We start from the raw sequence: 20,551 nt of genomic DNA, 5'->3' as shown, positions 1-20,551 counted from the left end.
TCATTAGCATAATATAGGCAAATTTATCTCTATTTTAAGTGTGAATGACGAGTTTCTAACAAAATTAAATATTATAATTACCTATGAAGCACATGTAAAAGTAAGACTTATTGGTTTTTGTGGAAATATAAAAATTAAATAGAATTATAATCTTTTACTTCAGTTTTTGTAAGAAAAAAGAAAATAGATAGGAAAAAAATAACCAATTAACTAAAAATGAATAATAATAGTAATTAAGAAGGGTAAAATTAAAAGTAAGAAGAGACTTAGCAACAGCAAAACATAATAAAAGGTTCTCAAAGATCTGACGGCACATTTCGAAAAGATATAAAAATAAGAGAGGGATTTGTAAATCTTTTAGAACATTAAAAATATGTAATTCCATCAAGAAGGTATTTTTCAAAATAATTTATGATATTTACACAATTATAAATATTTCAATAATTAAACCTGAAATAATATTTTAGCAAGCAAATTTTAAAAAATTATATATTCTTTTTAAAATATTTTCAGGGGAGATAATGGAAAATAAATTCAAGATAAAGAACCCTAAAGAAACCATTAAAACAGTTAAATAAAGTAATTAAGAAATTTATAAAATATGAACTAAGAAATTTTTTTTAAACTTAAAAGTGATGGCAAAAATTAAAATTACATTTAGCGCAGCTTTAATTATAGAAATTAATAAAGTAATGGTTATTAAAATTAGTCTAATAATTCAGAAAAACAAGATAATAATTAAAGAACTATAATCACTCGCTCAAATAATTACAATAAGTAAAATAATGAATCTAGCAATTATAATAAACTTAACGAAGGCGACTTTCCTGATTTTATAGATAAATTGGATAGCAAAAATACAAATATCAGCAAAGACTAAGCTAAAAATAATTAGAATTCTAATGTTTAGTAAACTAAGTAAAATGATAATTAGTAAAAGTAAATTTCTGACCAGTAATAAAATAGCAGTATCAATAAGGTAAGCTAAAGTAAATAATAATAATAGGCAAAGGAAGATGAAAATTAAAAGAATTCTTCAAAAGAATAAAGCAAGTAATAATTTAATAGCCAAATCTCAAATATCGTATCTACTGATTTAGTAAATAAAGAAAAAGAATAGAAAAAGCTATAAAAAAAAATAAGAGAAATAGAATAGCTAGAACAAAAATAATAAAATGGTATAGAATTATAGCCAGAAGCAATTGATAAAATAAGTAAAAAAGATGATTATATTAAAATGCTTGAAAACCTAACACTCAATTGATAATATTAAATACTTTTTCTATTCTTTGATTTATTTTATATTATTTTACTAAATATAATTTTCATATTTAATATCCTTTGTTCATAATCTATCTATCTATCAATAAATTATTTATTTATTTATTTATTAAATAATTAACCAAATACATTTTTTTTCTTCAAAATTACTTTTTATGTTTTTCCTTTTAATAATCTTAAAATTTTAGTTTAATAACTATTTTTATTTTTGTGTTCGATTTTAAGTTTTTAATCAATATTTAATATTTATATATATTTCAATTTTAAATATTTTTTTATGCTAAATATTTACCATTAATTATACACAGAATTCTATGGTGTCTTATCTATATTATTTATTAATTATTTAAAAGCTAGGATTTTTCTGTTTTTAAATGTTATCGTTTCTCATTTATTACCACCTCCTCTTGATTAAAATGAGAGTTTTTATGCTAATTATGGTTAAAAATTAAATCTAACACTTTGCAAAAATTTCAATTTAAGGCAAATGAATAACATTTAGAATAAAATTAATCTAAGGTGTTAATAAAAGAGGGCATTAATTTATTAGAAAAAAAAAATATTAATTTAATTTTATTTTTTTAAAATTTAGGAGTTGATTAAATATTAATATTTGTAATTTATTTTTAACTTTTAGATAGAACTTGTTGAAAGTTAGTTTATTTTACAAATTAATTTTATATTATGCTAAAATATTTATGAGCTTGGTTGATATTTGCAATCTTATTATTACCCAAAACTATTGTATTTTATAATTGTCTGTCTTTTTTATTTTCAAATATTTCATTTTCTATTTAAGATAATTTATTTGTTAAATGTTAAAAAAAATTTTTATTTTGTCTTTTATTTTATTGAACAATTTGACAATTCTAATTAAGTTAATTCATTCATTTTTATTAATTTTATTTTAAATATTAATTGAATTATTAATTTGCCATATAATTGTTAGCTACTTATTAATTGATAATATTTAATCGTTTTTGAATTATGTATATCAATTAAGAGAAAGATATAATTAAATTTATTTTAGATTTAAAATGATGTTTTAAATTTATAAATACTTTTAAATCTCTTTTTCAGTTTTTCAGGAAATTGGACACAAAAAAAACTAATCAATTTATTTCTAGATTAAATGTTCTTTTTAATTTTTAAATGAAATAAATAAATAAATTTAGCAGTGTTGTATTTCACCAAACTATAATGCATTTAGATTTTTCAAAAATATTTCATGCGTATTTTTTTGTGTTGAATATAAAAGCAAAACAAACAAGCAATATATTCACTAAAATAAAAAAGTATATACTATAACATTTATACAAACAAACATTTATTTTAATTTACAAAAACACATTTAAGTTTATATTTTCTTAAATAAAAGAAAAATTAAATAATATGCTGTTAGATTCTTCAAAAAAAATGAATGATAATATTTTAAATTTTTAAAATTTTGATTAAGTAGATTCAGAAATATAAACAAAATTTAGAGACAGAGTAAGCTCTGTATAAAACCAAAACTCTAAAATAGGGTTTACAAATAGGACAAGCGAAATTTTAAGCAATTAGGAGTTTAACAATATTCAACGTAACTATTTTTTATATTTCAATAATCAAATAGGATTGTTTACCAAAATATGCTAAATATGTTATAAATTTTTCAAAAGAAATGGATACATTTCAAAAATGCATAAAGTTGATTAATCCTTAATAATAAATTGAAAAATTATTTTAGGTATAATAAAAAGATTATTTAATTATTAGCCTTTATATAATCACTTGAATTATGGATTAAATCATTTTTATTAATAATAGCAAGAATGAACGACAGTTAATAGTAGAAGATATTATAGTAGGATTTGGTAAATAAATATATAAAGAATGAAGGAGGAATGCATCATTATAATTAGCATAAGTTTCTTTCTCCTAGAGAAAGCCCTTAGAAAGAGCGCAATCGTTTCCCATTTTTATCTCCATAAGGTAAATAAAATAGTAGCTTGGGGTATGATGATATAAAGTATGGAAATTTTTCAGTAAGATAAGACTATGTTTTAACGGAAAATAAGCAGAATACAATTTAGAATTAATCATATTCTTAATATACTAGTGGAATTGCAAATGTTAGCCATGATACGAAGAATATGAATATCTTAAGCTAAGTTGGAAGCACTTATCTGAATAAGGTTGATCATCATTAGAATAAAAAAATTGAAGATATTTAGTATGGTTTGAAAAAAGTACTTTCTACAGATTCATTATTTACAAGAAAAGTGATAACTGAAAATGAAAATATTAAAACTTAAGGACTAATTGCATATGGATTAAATGGAAATCAATAATAAAGTAGCTCGAATTTGCAGTAATCAACTAATTAAGAGAGTTAAAATGCTAATTACAAGACTATAATTAATACATCTTCATTTGCAAGTAAGTACCAATCAATATAAAACAACCAAAGAAAAAACTGGGAAAATTTTTCAGATGATGAAGATAATTGTATAGATGGTACTTAGTCTCCTTAATATAAATATTAATCTTTAAAATCTGTGATACCTACAAATAATGTAGATGATTAAGGGAAAACTTTTCAATATTTACAAAAATTTTCAAGCTTCCCCTATTCACCTAAGTAATAAATAACAAATTAAAATACATAAAATGGATAAAACGATCTAAATTAAAATAAACATGCTGCTTTAGTTGGTAACAGTAACAAATTTCAAACCAATTAAAATTTAGCTCAGAATTATAGTCTTGGGAACAACTAAAATTTGTCTTCTGCAAATTTCTCAACTAGACTTAATACTTAAGACAGTTAAATAAGCAGCAGATTTACTACAAAAAGTATAAAAAATTAATTTAATGATCATAAGCATGTATCAAATATGAACTCTCCATCTAGAGTTAGAGAAAGCTCTTAGTATAAATATTAGATTTTATAACAAAATTCAAATAACAATGATTAATCTCAATTTAAAGGCAGTAGTGAAGTGCTATCATAAAATGCCACCACAAAAAATAGTTAAGTTTTTACTAATCCTACTTTATAAATATACAAATAAAATAGTGAAACTTTTATAAGTAAAAAATAAGACAACAGTTTCTAAAATTTACTTGGTATAAATTTAAATTATGCAACATAAGCATAGTAGTAATAGAAATCAAATGTCCATTAAATTCACCAGCACCACAAATTCTTAACATATAATGCACCCAAAACGAGTAGAGATATAGATGAAACTACCTAAACTTAGTAAAGAGAAAGCATAAAGGGTTATAACAGTTAATATAATAGTTAATATAATGAACATAGATACTCTCTGACTAAACTAGATAAATATCCTTATAATTATGATTTTTAAACTGAAAAAGCGAGAGCTATTTCTCCAGACAATCCAATTATAGAAAAATTACAGAAAAATAATTTTTAGCAAACAATTAATAAATAAGAAGAAAGTAAAATAATTAATTATTTAACTAATTAAAACTTATTATATTAAACAGAATAGGAAGAATAATTCAGGTAATTTATATAAGATAATTCAAGTTAAAGTAGTAGTGGGCTTTATGGTTCAGGTGGATTTAATTTAGGATTTAGGTTTAACACAGGTTAGTAAAGTGAAAGAATTGCTACAAATCCGAACATCTTTGTAAATAAAGGAAATTTAAGAGAATCTGAATACAAAAATTCAATTGTGAGTTAAAATAATAAACCCAATTTAGATGCTTTTAAAGGTAGTTCTTATCTAAAAAATACTACTGATCCTGAAAAAAACTAATTTTGGAATATATATAGATACCAATCGTTTATTCAAGAAAACAAGGTAATTAATTCAATAATAAATTAAAAACTTAATTAATTTTTATTTTAGCCGAAATGAATAAGTTGAAAATTTAGACTTCAAAATATTTTCAAATTTAGTTTATTCATTTTTATTTTATAAATGAATAAGTTAGTTAAAAATTTATTTAGGCTTCAAAATATTTTCAAAATTTAATTAATTTTTATTTTAGTAATAAAATCAATAATTAAGAATTTAGATTTAAAAATATTTAAAAAATTTAATTTATTAAATTAACTTTTTTTTTTGAATAAACATTTTTATTTACAAAAATTTAATTTTTTGTTTATCTAAAATGTTAAAAATTATTCTAACTTTATCTAGTTTTTCTCAAAGTCAAAAACTCTTATTATTAAGCAATCAATTGTTTTAGTTTAGCTTCAAATTAATTCAAAGTGTTTTTTTGGATGAACTAAATAATTTTATTAGAAACATTAAATATTTTTAAAATAAATAAATAACTTTCTTGAATATTATTATACTCATACTTTAGTTAAAATTTATACTTTAAGAAGAAATTTAAATTAATAAAAATTTTTAAAAAAGAATTATAGTTAAGATTAAATAAATAAAATTGATTAAAACCTTGTTATTCTTGCTTACTAAGATAGCTTTAATGATTAGACCTTTTTCAAATCATTAATCATCATACATTTCTATCAGCTGATTTTGCAAGAAAATTTAGATATTTATAATTTATCTTTGTTTGATATGTATGAATGGGTAAATCAAAAGAGAATATAGTTATATTCTATACCTCTTAAAGATATATAAGAATAGAATCTCCAAGAATCTTACAAAAAGGTCATGTATGACTTGGTTTAGATGAAAAATACTTCATCAAAAGAGAGTTTATTTGAAAGATTCCTATATTACTTTACAAATGATGCAACTTTTAGTGAAGCATTAATTCAAATAATGAAGTAAGTAATAGCACAGTGTTGCAATTAAAAAGATTTTAGTAATGAAATTTAATAATTTAAGCATATGATATTATAAAATTGGTTTGAAATAAAACCTGAATTTCTTCCAATGCTGTCAAATGCACTCAATAAAGTTATTGAAATTCATTATTTACTTGACAACAAAATAGAAACTACTGTTTATAGCAATTTAAAAAATAAGTTCTCTGCTAATAACTAAAAAGTAATCAAAATAGTTTATAATTATAATACCGCTTTAAAAAAGTAATATTATATGCCGCTTCTAACTTATGAAGACTCTGCTTATTTTAAAATATAAAATAATTCTCAAGCTAGAAATAATAACACTATCAGCGTTGTTGCTTATCTTGAATAAAACAAACCCACCTTTAATTCACAACTTTCTGCTTAAAACTAGCAAGAAGGCAGAACATCTATTAATTAGTTAGAAATTTAAAATGCTTAGAAAGATGATCCAATAACTAATGATTATAATTACCCTGATTCTCCACTTGTTATTTCATCTAAGAATTCTACTTTAAAGAGATTAAAAGACTAGGTTATTCAAAGCCATTCCACTTAAGCTATCTAAATACAATCAAAAAGACAAAGCATTGAAGAATCCTCAACTTAATTATATTTAAAAATGAGAATGAGTCCTAAAAAGTAACATTAATAGTTTAGATCTAGCTCTGATTTATGTCAGGTTCAAGGAACAGGTTTTAATAACCAAATAAATAACCAAAATTCGCAAGTACATATGTTTAGTTCCCATTCTGCTAATATAAAATTATAAAAAGAAACTAATATTAACTAAGAGTTAAACTTACCTAAATATGACTATGAACTATTAAACAAAGGAGACTATAAGTTAAAAACAGCATTTTCTTCAGAAGCTTCTTTAAACGTAATTTAATTTAAAATATCATAATACCATATTAAAATTTTAATTAAACAAACTCTTTTTAGAAAATATTTTTACTTTAAATAAATAAAATAATGTAAATAATATTTTTTAAAAAAAGAACAAACTACTTGCATGTTCTCCAAACGAAAAATCTCCTGATAGTTCTGATAGCTATAATACAAATAGCGATAATTACAATTTTACTAAAGATCAAGTTCTAGAATAAAATAACCATAGAAAAAATGAATAATTTGAATAGCAATAGAAATAAATAATATTTAATACTAAAAGACTAACTGAAAAATTGCAAGCTTTTATGCTTTTTTGCAAAGATAACACAGCGATAATACAGGATTTGTTTAATTAAAAAAAGAATCAGCAATAAAACAGTTAACCCAACTCAAAATAAAACACATAATATCAGTCTTAAAAGACTTTAAATTAATAAAATTAGCATTTACATCAAAAAGTTGCTGAAAATAAATTCGTTTAAGCAACAAATAATGCCTAATAAAACTTTAAAAATCCTTCTCCTCTTTATCAGTAAACAAGCTAACAAAATCTTACCTCCATATAACGAGCTACATCCCCTATTCATCATTAACACGCATATACTCTTAGCCCATAGCATAATATTTAAACTCCCACTACTAATACTAATAGAGTTTTATCTCCAAACAGTTCTCAAAGATTTAATCAATTCCAAAACAACAATAATAATGCAAAAGCAAATACAATTAATAAATTTTCCGATGCTATTAATCTTTTAGGAAATCAACAATAATAGTAGCAACAGTAGTAATAGCAATAATAATTATAATAATAATAATTAATTTAACAGCAAAATACTCCTTAAATTAACAACTAATATTTATAAAGTTCAGGTTAATAACTATATAGCAATAATAACAACTAATAAATGATAATTTACCCATAATCATAATAGCCATAATAATAATAATAATAATAATAATAACAACAGTAGCATTAATAGTAAATGTTTATTCAAAATAACTAGATTTATTCTAACAATACATTAATGAACCAAAATGTTAGGTTCAATCATTTTTAAAATTCTAATACAGCATCAATTCCTTAAAATAAGTTACCAAATTCTAATTTGGGTACTCCCGTAAATTATTTAGGTAGTCCTAATACTAAATAAGCAAATCTAGACTTTTAAACAGCTACTTAAACTTATTTTCCAACAGTTTTAAATTAAAAATAATTTATCTTTGGTAAAAAGTTTTGAGCAAAATTAATTATGATAAAATTTACTAATTTATAATAAAATTGGCAAACTAGCAAACTAACTAATTATATATTTTGAAAAGCAGAAAATCTAAAAATTATGAAAAATAATTAAAATAAATAAATAAACTGTAAAAATAAATAGAAATATTTAATAAGAGTATTTATCTTATTTTTAATAAAAATTTAAATTAAATCATAAATTAATATTTTATTTTTAACAAAAAAAATTGAAAAAATATTTTCAAATTAAAATTAAAACAATAAATTAAAGCATATTATTTATTTATTTTTTTTAAGAAAAACATTTATTAAAAATAAAAAAAATAAATTCTTATAATTAATTTCAAGTTATGTTAAAAGTTGAAGTTAAATAATAGAGAAATATTCAAAAACAAAAATGAGTGAGTTTCACCTAATATAATTAACTTTTGTAATCTCTTATGCAATTAAATGATATGAAAATTAATTTTTAGAAGAACTTACTTAAATTGTTAAAATAAAATACAATTATAGCTAGCTAAATGTAAATGAAAAATATATTTAAATTAATTAAGTTTAATTTTAATAGTATTTGATGTAAACAAATCCAAAATAAGTCTTCTTTTTTTATATCTTTCTTTTGATAATTTAATTAAATCTTTAGATGTTATTATTTAATTATTATTAATTATTAAATTGGCTAAAATGCCTCTCTCATCTCATCTTTTTTGTTTTGCTTCTCTTTCTTTTTCTGCTTTTATTCTGCTTTTTATATCTGGCCAATTAACTTCAACCTTTATATATTAATTTCAATTTTATATAATTTATTTAAAATTTTTTAAGTTATAGCTATACCTTTAATTGCAAGAATTTCTTATCTGTCTCTTCTTTTTTAACTTACTCAAGGTATCTTTTTCTGTAACCTAATACCATATCTACAAACTAATTATTTTATTCTGCTAATTCTAGGGCTCTATTCCATCTAATATATTCGAATTACATTTTACTAAATAATTTCCCAAAAATGAATCTTACTTATATAGTTTAATATTAAGTTTAATTGCTCTATAAATTAACTTGTTTTTAATCAAGAGCTACTCTGCTTCAACTATATTTTAAGTTTTAAATTTAATATTTTAAGATAGAATATTAGAAATCTTACGATTCTTATGGAAGTATACACTTAAGGCAGCTTACTTAGATGCATCAGATGGTAATTCATTAATATACTCTATATATTTAACTTTATCAGCAGCCTCAATTGATGCAAGAGCTATTTCAGCTGTGTTAAGTTCACGTGAGTGAAGAGAAACAGCAGCCAAACAAGCCCACAAAGAGGACTCTTTAACAAAACGGCAAAGCTTAATTGCCTTTTCCCATTTATTCTTTTCACAGAAATCAAACAATATGCTTGGATAAGGAGAAATATTTAGAGTGATCAATCCTCCATCTTTTCTTCTTAAAATTACTTAAGAGCCATTGAAGTTAATCATTTAGCTCATTCTACCTATTTCTGCGGCTTCCTTTTTATTATTCATATATAAATATTTAAAACAAATTTAAGAATAAATATCAATCAATCTACTTTTGTATTCTTACAGAGATCCATCAAATCTTTATCAACATATATAGCATTAGGATAGTACCAAGTTTGAAGCCTTCCATCTGCTATGCAAGATAATATATCATGCTTATCATTCCACAAGAAACTATCTGCCATAGAAGTAAGTTTGATTAAATCTCTCTATTGTTTATTTTTGTGTAAATGTTTAAATTTGACAATTTCAAAATCTGAATTTATTTATTTATTTACTTTATGGACGGGAGATAAATAAAAATCTCTATTAGAATCAATAAAAGCAATCTTTCTATCTGATGCTTAGTCCGAGTTATTCAAATGAATTTCAAGTATTTCAAGAGAGTGGTCTAAAGTGAAGTTGAGTTTATTACCTGAAGCAATATCATAAAAACTAATATTTTTTGGTTTAATACCATCAACAATAGCTAATACATCCTGACTAATAGAGAGTTTCTAAGAGTTAAGCAATTCGAATTTAATGCCTTAGATTTTAGGATTAGAAATCTTTTTACCTTCATAATTGTATACAACAATTCCAGAAACTGCTTGTACCAAGCAGAAGTAACGTGGTGACTAAATAATTAAAGAAACAGCTTCTTTAATATCAAATATTTATGGAGTGTTCCAGTTCTATTTTAAATAATTTTTCATTTAATATGATTATAGATAATTATTTGAATTTATTTATTTACTTAGAATGAGTAAATGTAGCATTGAGAATGTGTATTAACAATTAAATGTGCATAAGCCATAGAGAGATTGATAACTCTTTCAGTGAAGTTAAGTTCTTCAATATTTTCATGAATTAGATTTGTAACTGTTATCTTGTTGTCTTCAATTAAATTAATTTCAAAGTTTTCATAAGTTAAAGATCTTTCAACAACATATCCAAAAAGTACATGTCCCAAACCCTGTAAAAATTAAAATATTTTTATTTTTTAAGACTATTTATATATAAAATAATTTGTTTACTCCACCTGCAGCACAAATAGTGCTGTCAGCAGACCATTTGATTGATTGTAAAGATCCAGAATCAGTACGATCAAAAGAGTATGTCCAACTAATTTAAATTCAAAAGAGTTTTATAAAAACGATTTAAAAATAGATAAAATATAAATTTTGTACCCTGTTTTATCACAAAGTTTGAACATATTATAAGCACCTACAGCAAAGTATAAGCCATTAGGTGCCCATCCAATTGAGGTAATGACGTAATCATATGGAGATGAGCTGAAGAGGCATCTTCCGTAGCTATCCCAAACTTTGTATCTACAGTCTTCACCGGCACTTAGAATTAAATTATTGCAAGCGTTCCAATCTGCTTTCAAAACTACACCATCATGAGCTTTCCATGAAATAGTTTTTTGTCCTGGCTATATTTATTATTTGAATAAAAACTTTATAAAGCAATTATTTTTTTTTTTTAATTTACTTAAAGAGGTTTAACATAAATATTCTTTTCAGAAGAGTAGAGAATAGCATTGCTGTCAGGATTCCAGCATAAACAATAAATTGGCTTATCAATTTGAGCTAAACTATTACTTCTAATATTACCTGTTTTGCTCCAAGTCTTAATTGAACCATCTTCTCCACCAGTAGCAAATTCACTACCATCATGGTTCCATTTTAGAGTAATAAGCTATTTGAATAAAATTAATATATTTATTTAAAATTATTTGCTGAAATATTTTGTTAAAAAATTTAACTGTTAAATTTTTTATATATTTTGCTTATTTAATAATTAATATTTCTATTTAAAGATTTGTTTGCTTCAATATTTATCTATTGATTTATCTCTAAATTTATTTTAAAACTTAAATAATTGCTATCACTAAATTATTATTTTAAATTTAAAAACCAAATTAGCCTTATAAATAAAGTATGGGTTAGTTTTTAGTCTCATTATTATATAAAAAAAGCTTATTTTACAGCAGCATCTTTATGAGCTTGCTTGAATTCTTTTTCTAGCTTGCCTAGTCTTGAAATCAACTTAAAACTTCCATCACTAAATCCAATAGCAACAGTCTCATTAAATCCTTTATTACCAGCTGGCATCCAATCAATAGCGGTTGGGAAACTATCCAATTCAAAGAATTTTTCATTCTATTTTAAAAATATGAAAAATACTTAATTTTGAAACTAATTAGCTAATAATATATTTAAAAATGAGAAACTATAAATAAAAGCTAATTGTCTACCTATAATGTATTACAATCCCATTTGTAAATGACGTTATCATCAGAAATACTATTTTTTGATAAAGAAATAATTTCATTATATTTGTTATATTGTAAATTATATAGATCGCTAATAGTTAATCAAAATATTCAGTAGAAAGATTATTTGATTGATAATAGATAGATAGATTGATTACCTATATAACTCATTGTTAATTGTCCAGGCAATATCATTCACTATTTCTGAATGTTTTTAAATGTCATTCTTCTTAACCTTAAACTTCATTTTATATTTTGTGCTTTAAATTCAATTTTTAATGGTTGGAAATCAGCTTATTTTTCGAATCCTCTTTATTTATTTCTTTGTTTTTTCAAGAAATTTTTGATTATTTAAGTATCAATACTTTATTTTATAATTGAAAATGTTGTATTTTTAATTATCAAATTATTTTTAATGAATAAATAGTATTTTTTCAAAAAATTAAACAAATCAATTAAAATAAATACCTAATTCATAATAAAAAATTAAATTCTCCTCATCTGCCCTTGTATTCTCCTTATTAATTAAATTTTTACTTTTTCGAAAATTTAAATTAAAAACTAATGATTTTGATCTTTGAATATCATTTGCTTACCAAATCTAACAAAATCTAACCATCTCTCTAAGATTTTACTATATCCTATAAAACTATTTATAAAATAATTAAAAAATAAAACTAACTTTTTTTCAAGAATGAAGCAAATTAATTTGAGATTAAAAATTTTCAAAAAATATTTTATATTTCAAACTTTTTTATTAATTAATTAATTCAATTCACTGATTTTATATTTAATTTTTAGAATTATGGAATTATTCACATTTATTTAATGAAAATAACAAAACTTTTACTTTATTTATTTATTTATTTCTTTGTTATTAATTAAATATCTTAATTTATTATTAAAGTTTTTTATATAAATTTTGAATAGATTCACGAAACAAATAATTAATGTCTAAGTCTAAGATATTACTTACTGATAAATCTAACCCTTGGCTAAATGGTTATAGGGATCCCGTGGCAAAAATTAATGCCTTCAATAATAATATGGATTTAATTCCATTAACAAGAGATGGAGAGAACAGATTAATAGTAGGGGATTTTGCAACAAATAAAATTTTAGGATATAAAGGAATAAATGTAGAATTCTAAATTGAAGTAAATGAGTAAATTATTGCAGTAAGCTCTTTTTATCCAGAACAAAGTTAATTTTCAGGTAATAATATAAGCAAACAATTAATTTTATAATCTTTTTTTTATATGTTTATGTCAAGGTATTCCATGCTTGTGTTTTGCTGTTGATGGATATATATTTATTTATCAAAATAACTAACCAAGGTACAAATTCCCTCTCCCTAAAATCGAAATACATCCTAAAGAATTAGAAGTTTGGTAGTAATTTTAAGAAGGATCAAAAGAAGTTTAACTAAAAATGATAGATTAATGGAATAAATTGAGGAATGAACAAAATATAAGTTTATCATCAAAAGCTCTTGATGTTTTAATTTAAACTAAGGCTATTAAGTAATAAGAATTAATTAAGTAATTTTTATCAGGAGGCATTGATATGTTAAATTTAGTTGATACACCTACATGCTTAACAAAAATAAATACTTACCAAGAGGGTGATTCAGCAATATCTTAGTTAGTTATTGGTACTGAGAATAAAAAATTATATATCTTAGACTCTGCTGGTATGTAGATTTAAAAAACAGTAAGCTATTTATTATATATACAGTCATTTAAAGAATTTAGTATAATAATGATGACTATTAAATTGATTTTATCTATTTATTATATTTTAAAGCTCATCAAGAATCAGGATTTATATTTATTTATTTATTGATTATATTTTACTCTTAAAAATTAGTATGAAATAGCTAGTGCTCCTACATCTATTATCTGTACAGGCATATTACAAGGCGATAATAGAATAATAATTACAACAAGAGATAATTAAATATAATTTATTAGAAATGGGTAACATGAGCCAATAATAATCGATCTATTATCTAAACCTGTTCAATCAATACTTGTCAATAATTCAATAGTAGTTGGAACTATGAATGAAACTATTGCTTGTTACAATTATAAGGTAAGCATATTTTTTTTGGTACCATTATTAAAATATTTTTTAGGGTTCAAAACAGTTTAGCTTTAAAGTTAACTCAGGAATAGTGGCTTTGGAAGGCATGTAAGCAGGATCAGCTAAAAATGCATTAGTAAATTTAATTTAAAAGTATATCATAAATAAATGTGTTTTAGGGTTATTTAATGGGATTAGAAAACTAAGAACTGAGAATTTATGAAGGAAAGCAGTTAGTTCATATTTTAAACATAGAGGTAAAACATTTTTTGACAAGAATTTTTATAAATAAAAATTTATTCAATAAAAATATAGTAATCAATTGTAAAATAAATTAGGGTATGATTTAAGGAATGAAGTTCGGTATGTTTGGGAGAGAAGACGGTGTTTTAATTATGATTTTAAAGAATAAAGGAATAGATATTAGAATTCTACAAAGAGGATTCAGTTTTTAAGTATGAAGATTTTTTATTATAGATTTACTTTTTTAGAAATTAATTACTTTTTCTAAAATTAACCTAACTTTGGTTGTCATTATATTTTATTAATTTTTGGATTTGTTTTTAGATTTGTAATCAACGAATTCAAGCAATATATTCAAACAAACATGACTTTGGTTCAATTTATTTCAAAAATAAAAATAATAATTTTAATATAAATTTTTTAAATGTTACTTTAATTAATTTTAATTTTATTTATTTTCTTAAAAAAACTTTAAAAAGTAATTCGTTTTTTACTTTTTTTTAATATTAGAGCTTCATGAGCTAAAATGCTTTGCATAATGACGAAGAGGAACGCCCATTAAAAATAAAAAGAACTAACTTATTTGTGGAATAGACTGAAAGAGAAAGAAATAATCCTGTTCCTATTTATAGATGTCTAGAAAAAGATTTACTGAAATTAAGATTAAAAACAGCCTAATCCTATCTTAAAGTTTTAGAAGAAAACCAAATAGGCGTTAATAGTGGAAATATTAACACTTCATCTAACTTACGTATATAAGCTGATATTTAAGGACTAGGACCTGTTTTTAAGATTTTAATGAAGATTGAAAATTTGGGAAATCAAAGTCTTTAAAATCTTGTAATGACTTACATGTACGATTAAAAATTATACAAAATTGTTAAACCTGTCAACAATATTCCATTTTTATTGCCACATGTAAGCTTCCCAGTTAGCACTGAAATTTTAAGTATAGATTAAAACGGTGCTTCTGATTAAATAAAAGTGATCATCACAGAAAAAAATAAACAAATTCCTTTGATAGGAGCAATAATTCAAATACCATTATCAGAAATAAGGGAATGAATAAGCGATATTTAATTGATTAATTAATTAGTTTAGCTTGCTTGTCATTAGATTTATGTTTTAATTTTAATTAAAATTTTAAAAAATAGTAAATAGATAAATTGTAAAATAAATTATAAAAATGTAATATATATTTATTCATTCAAGATAAGTATTTTATTTCATCAGCATTTGTACTTTATCTAATCAATTTAACAATAAATAAACTATTTAAATTTTCTAAAATATATATAATATAACCTATCTTTGATCTACAATTTTGTTTACAAATAAGCAAAACTCCTGGTTGATATTTAAAAACTCCTCACAGAATTAAGTAATATTTTTAATTTTTAGAGTAAATCAGTGATAAAATGATTTTAATTAAGCAAGAATGCTAAACTTTTAAATATATTTTGGTTTATTATCAATCTTTTATTTTCTTTATCATTGAGGTTATACTTAATTTTAAAATTATACACTTTTTTATTGCACTTTTAAAATAATAACCACTTCTAGTAATCAAAAAATATAAGACGAAGAAAGATCAGGAATTAATTATCCTTACAATTAATTATTAATAAATAGTTTGTTTTATTTATTTTTTTCAATCCTAAATGGCAGCAATTTAAAAAAATAATAAGATCCTAATAATTAAATTAAAGTTCTATATAAAAAAGATTATGTTTAAAAAGTTATTTGATAATAACTCAATCAAGAAATTAAAATTTTTAATTAGCGAAAGTATAATAAACAGAAGATTGAATAAAATATTAAGCATTTTTTAAAGATTTTAAAATTATTTAAAGCAAAAAAAGAATAGAGCTAGAAAATAAAATGTATTCATTATCATATAGCTTATTGCTTCTTATATTTTTTTATACTAACTTTATCTTTGGATAGGAAAAAGTAGATATAAAACCAATACAAATCAATTAAATATATCTCAAAAGTCCGGATTAATTATTTTATTCAAACAACACTATTTACTACCATAGCATAGAGCAAAAGTATTATCCTTCAAGAAATTAATGTTTGTCATCTTATAACAAGTAGTTAAAGCTAATAGAAGAATCAGAAGACTTCGACAAAGATTTAATTTGCACTCCTTAAAACTTTAACTAAACTAATCTTTTAAAAAAATGTCTCATTCATGCAGATAGTACATATACTAGCCTAGAATGCCACAACAAATTATTCTTTATACTAAACAAGGACATGATTGAAGGCATCAAATAAGTTTAAATGCCTACTAATTATACATAAAATGCTACAGAAAAGGTAGTCAATTGATTGATAATTAAATAATAGTTTTATTTCAGCTTTTGTTAATTCAAATGCTTAAATTTAAAAAATTTAGAATGAAAATATCATATTATTTTAAATTTTAGATAATTAATTTAGCATATTTCGTGGATAAAAAATAATTTTTTGTATTATTTAATTATAAGGGCTATTATAAGCTTAGAATATCTGATTATATTTCTTCAACATAGAATATACTGAAAATTTCTTAAAGCGGATATCAGACCTGTTATATTACTCCTACTTTTCTGCAATGTCTACAATAAATGGAAGATGGTATATTTAGACCAAAAGATCCATTATACATTATGGAAGATTAGAATAGCTTGAGCAAGCTCAATAATAATCTTACAAGGAAGTAAAAAAATTTAAAAACTTTCTTTAAAAAAATTTTATTTTTTATAACTAGTTTGTCTGACGAAAACACTACATCTTAAGATATTCAGCCAGAATCTGTCTTAAGGGAAGATAACTCAACTTAACAATCTTAATCTTAAAAGGATAAAAGAAAAATTTTAACATTTGGTTCAATTTCTTATTAAAGTAATAAGTCTATAATTTTAATAGTTCCTACTTAATCGCCTGATGAAGATCTGCATTTCATATCCATACATACTGAGAAATCTTTTTATGCTTTTGAATGCTAGCAATCAGATATTCAATTTTCTACATCTCAGATTAATTTCAATATGAAAACAAATAAAATACTTGATGTATAGTTAGTTTTAAATAAATAAAGAGGCTCAGTAAATGCATTCCTAGTAACAAATAGTGGAATTTGGATATTTGAAATCTAAATTAACTTTTACTAAAAAACTATAATGCATTTTGTTTCTAAAATAGATACAAAAATTGACATTTTTAGCATAAATAGAAACATTATTACTATTTTCAATAGGAAGCAGAGCTAAATAAGTATATATAGACTACTTGAGTTTTCTTAAAAAGTTTAATTTGTAACATCTATAGATGATGCAATTATTTCCACCTCACCAAAAAACTCTACATTATAAGAAACTCAAAATGATTTAAATTCAACTTCAAATTAAATTGATGAATAGCAAAATGATTTTATTCTTCGAGTATTCACTGATTAGAGTGAATCTAAAATAAATAAGTTCAGACCTGCTTAATACTTGATATTCTTAGTTAATAGTAAATTAAAGATACAAACAATAATTTCACTTTCAGAATTTTAAAAAAGTTAAAAATACCTAACTCCATTACATAGCATCATATAGTAAAATGTAGATATTCAAATAAATTTTTAGATAAATTCGGACGATTTCAAAAATTTTACACTTGCTAAAGAAGAGATTGAATATAATAAAGTATCAGAAAATGAAAAAAGTTCAGAATACATTGTTGATTTGTAATATATAAAGGATAGTACTTCAAAAAGCTATATCATTTTCTCGAGTAATCATGCTATTTATTTACTACCTATATGTTTCCCTAACAATTAATTATTTATAGACGAAACAGATGTTATCACATCTTACACTTACAATGGTTGTATTCCTTGTGAATTTTCAACTTATTCAAAAAACATTAATTAACAACAGTGCTTAAAAATAAATAATAATAGCTAAAGAATTTATGATTAATATGCTAAATATAGTACTTTTGAGCTAATAAATATGTAAGATAATTGTATTAGCTAAGAACTTAAAGGTCCTCAATGCTAAACTTGTACAGAATTTCAAAAAAGTTATTTACCTAATGAACAAAATATAAAATTAATAGATTAAACCATGAATTAGTAATTTGGTTAAACAGTGTGCTAATACTAATGCGAAGAAAAAAATTCTAACTAAAATTACATAAAAGGTACCATATAAGAAGAATTCTAAGATAATACATAGAGACGCAAGTTGAAAATAAATTCTCTCAAATAAATTTATGAAGTTGAAATCTCCTAAAATTCTTAAAATTATGAAAATCAAAATAATTTAGAAGAGACTCTAAACTATGCTGCTTAAGCAAATAAAACTTAATAGTCTTTTAACTTATATATCAGAGATTCTCCAAATAATAAAATAAGAAAATTAGATGATGCTAAAGATAAAGCAACAAAAGAAAATCAATTTAACAAAAATAAAGAAAACTAATAAAACAATTAAAATAATGATTAAAATTCTCCAGATAGCTAAAGTGAAAAAGAATTAAAAAATACAGCAACCGAGTGTATTGAGAAATAAAGCGAACTAGAATATAATAACTTCTGCTCAAAATTCAAGGATTGCTATAGTTGCTCCTACCATCCATTCTGTATTTTCAACCCAATAGAAAGAAAGTGCTAAAAACTGAATAATTATAAACAGCCTACGATGACAAATTTTCAGCAATTCATGATTTAAAACTTTTCTGAAAGCAGCAAAACTTTACTAGACTATCAAAAATATGAATATTGCAATGTTATTAAACATCAAAAAGTCTGTCCATTTTCCTAAAATATTAACAAGTATAGAGGAGAGTTTTTATTTTATAAAAATCAAAAGAAAAAAGACAGCAAGTAGCTTGGAGATAACAAAGAAGGAATAGAAATAAAAACCCAAGATGGAGATGGAGCAGAGTATGATTAAGTGGAACAATTTTAAGTTTGCAGCTGGTATGTCAACACAGATAAATCTTATTAGGACTTCGATTATGAAATTAAAATATATTTGGATGAAGGATTCATCTAAGGAAAAGATAGTTTATAAGCAAGTAATAAATTCATTTTTTTAATTATTTTAATTATTCTTAAAAAACTTAAATAGCTGTAGGAATCTGCCATAGTTATGAATCTGAAATTCAAGGTGAAAGAAGTAATTCTGAGCCATGTAAATTAACGAAAATGCCAATGACACTGAACTAATCTACCACAAAATGGATCAAGTTTGGAGGAGGAAAGTTTAGATTTGTTTTATAATTTATGGAAAAAGCCTAGATAGATGTTTCTAAAATATCAATCACATTTATGCCAGTTACTAACCATGACAAGCAACTAATAGTTGTTATTTGCATAATAGTTATAATTAGCATTTTCTTTTTATTGATCATTCTTCTGATCTTCAAAAACAAGGTAGTTCGTTTGTTTATTTATTTTTAGAATGAAATAAAACCTCTATTTTAAATAATAATAGATTCTTTATTGCATTAGAGTAAAGTTTAATACACTTTATTTCCTTGATTGGGAAGATAACACAGAACTCAATAATATTACTATAAAGCAAATAATTAAAAGATTAGAAAAATAAAAGCTTTTAAAGTTGCATAGTAAGAGTTCTTATCATACTGATAATTAGTACCATCATACAGAATGTTCTATTTGTTTAGTTGACTTTAAATAAGCTGATCCTCTCTATGTCCTTGTTTGTTCTCATATTTTCCATTAGCACTGTAAAATTAGTTTATCTTGATATTTATTTATTTATACATGTAATTTTACATATTTTAAATAGGTTTTGAAGAATGGGTAAAAGTACAATTTAACCCAGTGACATGTCCTAACTGTAAAATTTCTCTTAATAATAATGCCTTTACATTGATTGAAATGCAAAAATAAAATAAATTACAAAATAAAAATGCTGCTTCTACAAGTTAAAACTAAAGCTAAAGCTAAAATTCTTCAGCTGTACCTGAGTAAATTTCTATTGAAATGGAAAATAATGGTTTATAAGTAGCAAATAATAATGATTCTGCCGAAGGATAAGAAATAGAACATTTAATTAACGCAAATACAATTTTCATAAGCTGATTGAAATTCCTTACTATAAATTTGCAAAATTAATAAAAAACTAAAAATTTAAAATATAAAAACATTATGATAACTATGAAGTATGTATTAAATATTTTTACTTACAGAATTCTGAGAAGGATATTGAAAATTAAATAAAATTTATGTTAAATACCTA

The 20,551-nt window shown here is 22.6% G+C and overlaps 5 protein-coding genes across 5 annotated transcripts; 4 read left to right on the top strand and 1 right to left on the bottom strand. All coding sequences in view use genetic code 6, as the record gives it.

Annotated features, from left to right (window-relative positions):
• Window positions 1-90: 90 nt before the first annotated feature.
• TTHERM_01084220 (mago-binding protein) lies at window positions 91-1,264 on the top strand (the record flags this gene model as incomplete). Its single annotated transcript, XM_001030418.3, has 3 exons — window positions 91-392; window positions 514-579; window positions 634-1,264. Exons 1-3 carry the CDS (start codon window positions 217-219, stop codon window positions 1,262-1,264), a joined length of 873 nt encoding a protein of 290 aa, XP_001030418.2. The 5' UTR covers window positions 91-216.
• Window positions 1,265-2,634: 1,370 nt separating this feature from the next.
• Window positions 2,635-8,199, top strand: TTHERM_01084210 (hypothetical protein; the record flags this gene model as incomplete). The annotated part of the gene is made up of 5 exons (XM_001030417.2): window positions 2,635-2,863; window positions 3,091-4,731; window positions 4,780-5,099; window positions 5,664-6,947; window positions 7,066-8,199. The coding sequence occupies exons 1-5, from the start codon at window positions 2,674-2,676 to the stop codon at window positions 8,197-8,199; spliced, it is 4,569 nt and encodes a 1,522-aa protein (XP_001030417.2). The 5' UTR covers window positions 2,635-2,673.
• A 700-nt stretch (window positions 8,200-8,899) lies between these two features.
• Window positions 8,900-12,222, bottom strand: TTHERM_01084200 (intraflagellar transporter; the record flags this gene model as incomplete). The annotated part of the gene is made up of 13 exons (XM_001030416.3): window positions 8,900-8,974; window positions 9,036-9,162; window positions 9,216-9,288; window positions 9,343-9,703; window positions 9,766-9,924; window positions 9,994-10,389; window positions 10,452-10,670; window positions 10,732-10,819; window positions 10,885-11,132; window positions 11,192-11,398; window positions 11,689-11,862; window positions 11,958-12,006; window positions 12,134-12,222. 13 exons carry the CDS (start codon window positions 12,220-12,222, stop codon window positions 8,900-8,902), a joined length of 2,265 nt encoding a protein of 754 aa, XP_001030416.3.
• Window positions 12,223-12,925: 703 nt separating this feature from the next.
• TTHERM_01084190 (bardet-biedl syndrome 1 family protein, putative) lies at window positions 12,926-15,368 on the top strand (the record flags this gene model as incomplete). The annotated part of the gene is made up of 7 exons (XM_001030415.1): window positions 12,926-13,190; window positions 13,249-13,688; window positions 13,845-14,069; window positions 14,113-14,196; window positions 14,240-14,317; window positions 14,399-14,515; window positions 14,814-15,368. The coding sequence occupies 7 exons, from the start codon at window positions 12,926-12,928 to the stop codon at window positions 15,366-15,368; spliced, it is 1,764 nt and encodes a 587-aa protein (XP_001030415.1).
• Window positions 15,369-16,184: 816 nt separating this feature from the next.
• TTHERM_01084180 (C3HC4 type (RING finger) zinc finger protein) lies at window positions 16,185-20,394 on the top strand (the record flags this gene model as incomplete). The annotated part of the gene is made up of 6 exons (XM_001030414.2): window positions 16,185-16,628; window positions 16,799-17,010; window positions 17,062-19,361; window positions 19,415-19,719; window positions 19,781-20,036; window positions 20,099-20,394. The coding sequence occupies 6 exons, from the start codon at window positions 16,185-16,187 to the stop codon at window positions 20,392-20,394; spliced, it is 3,813 nt and encodes a 1,270-aa protein (XP_001030414.2).
• Window positions 20,395-20,551: the final 157 nt, after the last annotated feature.

Source organism: Tetrahymena thermophila (assembly GCF_000189635.1).
Source record: "Tetrahymena thermophila SB210 genomic scaffold scf_8254469, whole genome shotgun sequence".
In the NCBI taxonomy this organism is placed as follows: Eukaryota; Ciliophora; class Oligohymenophorea; order Hymenostomatida; family Tetrahymenidae; genus Tetrahymena; species Tetrahymena thermophila.
The sequence above is the reverse complement of the archived record's forward strand: the minus strand, read 5'-3'. Positions and strand labels throughout refer to the sequence as shown.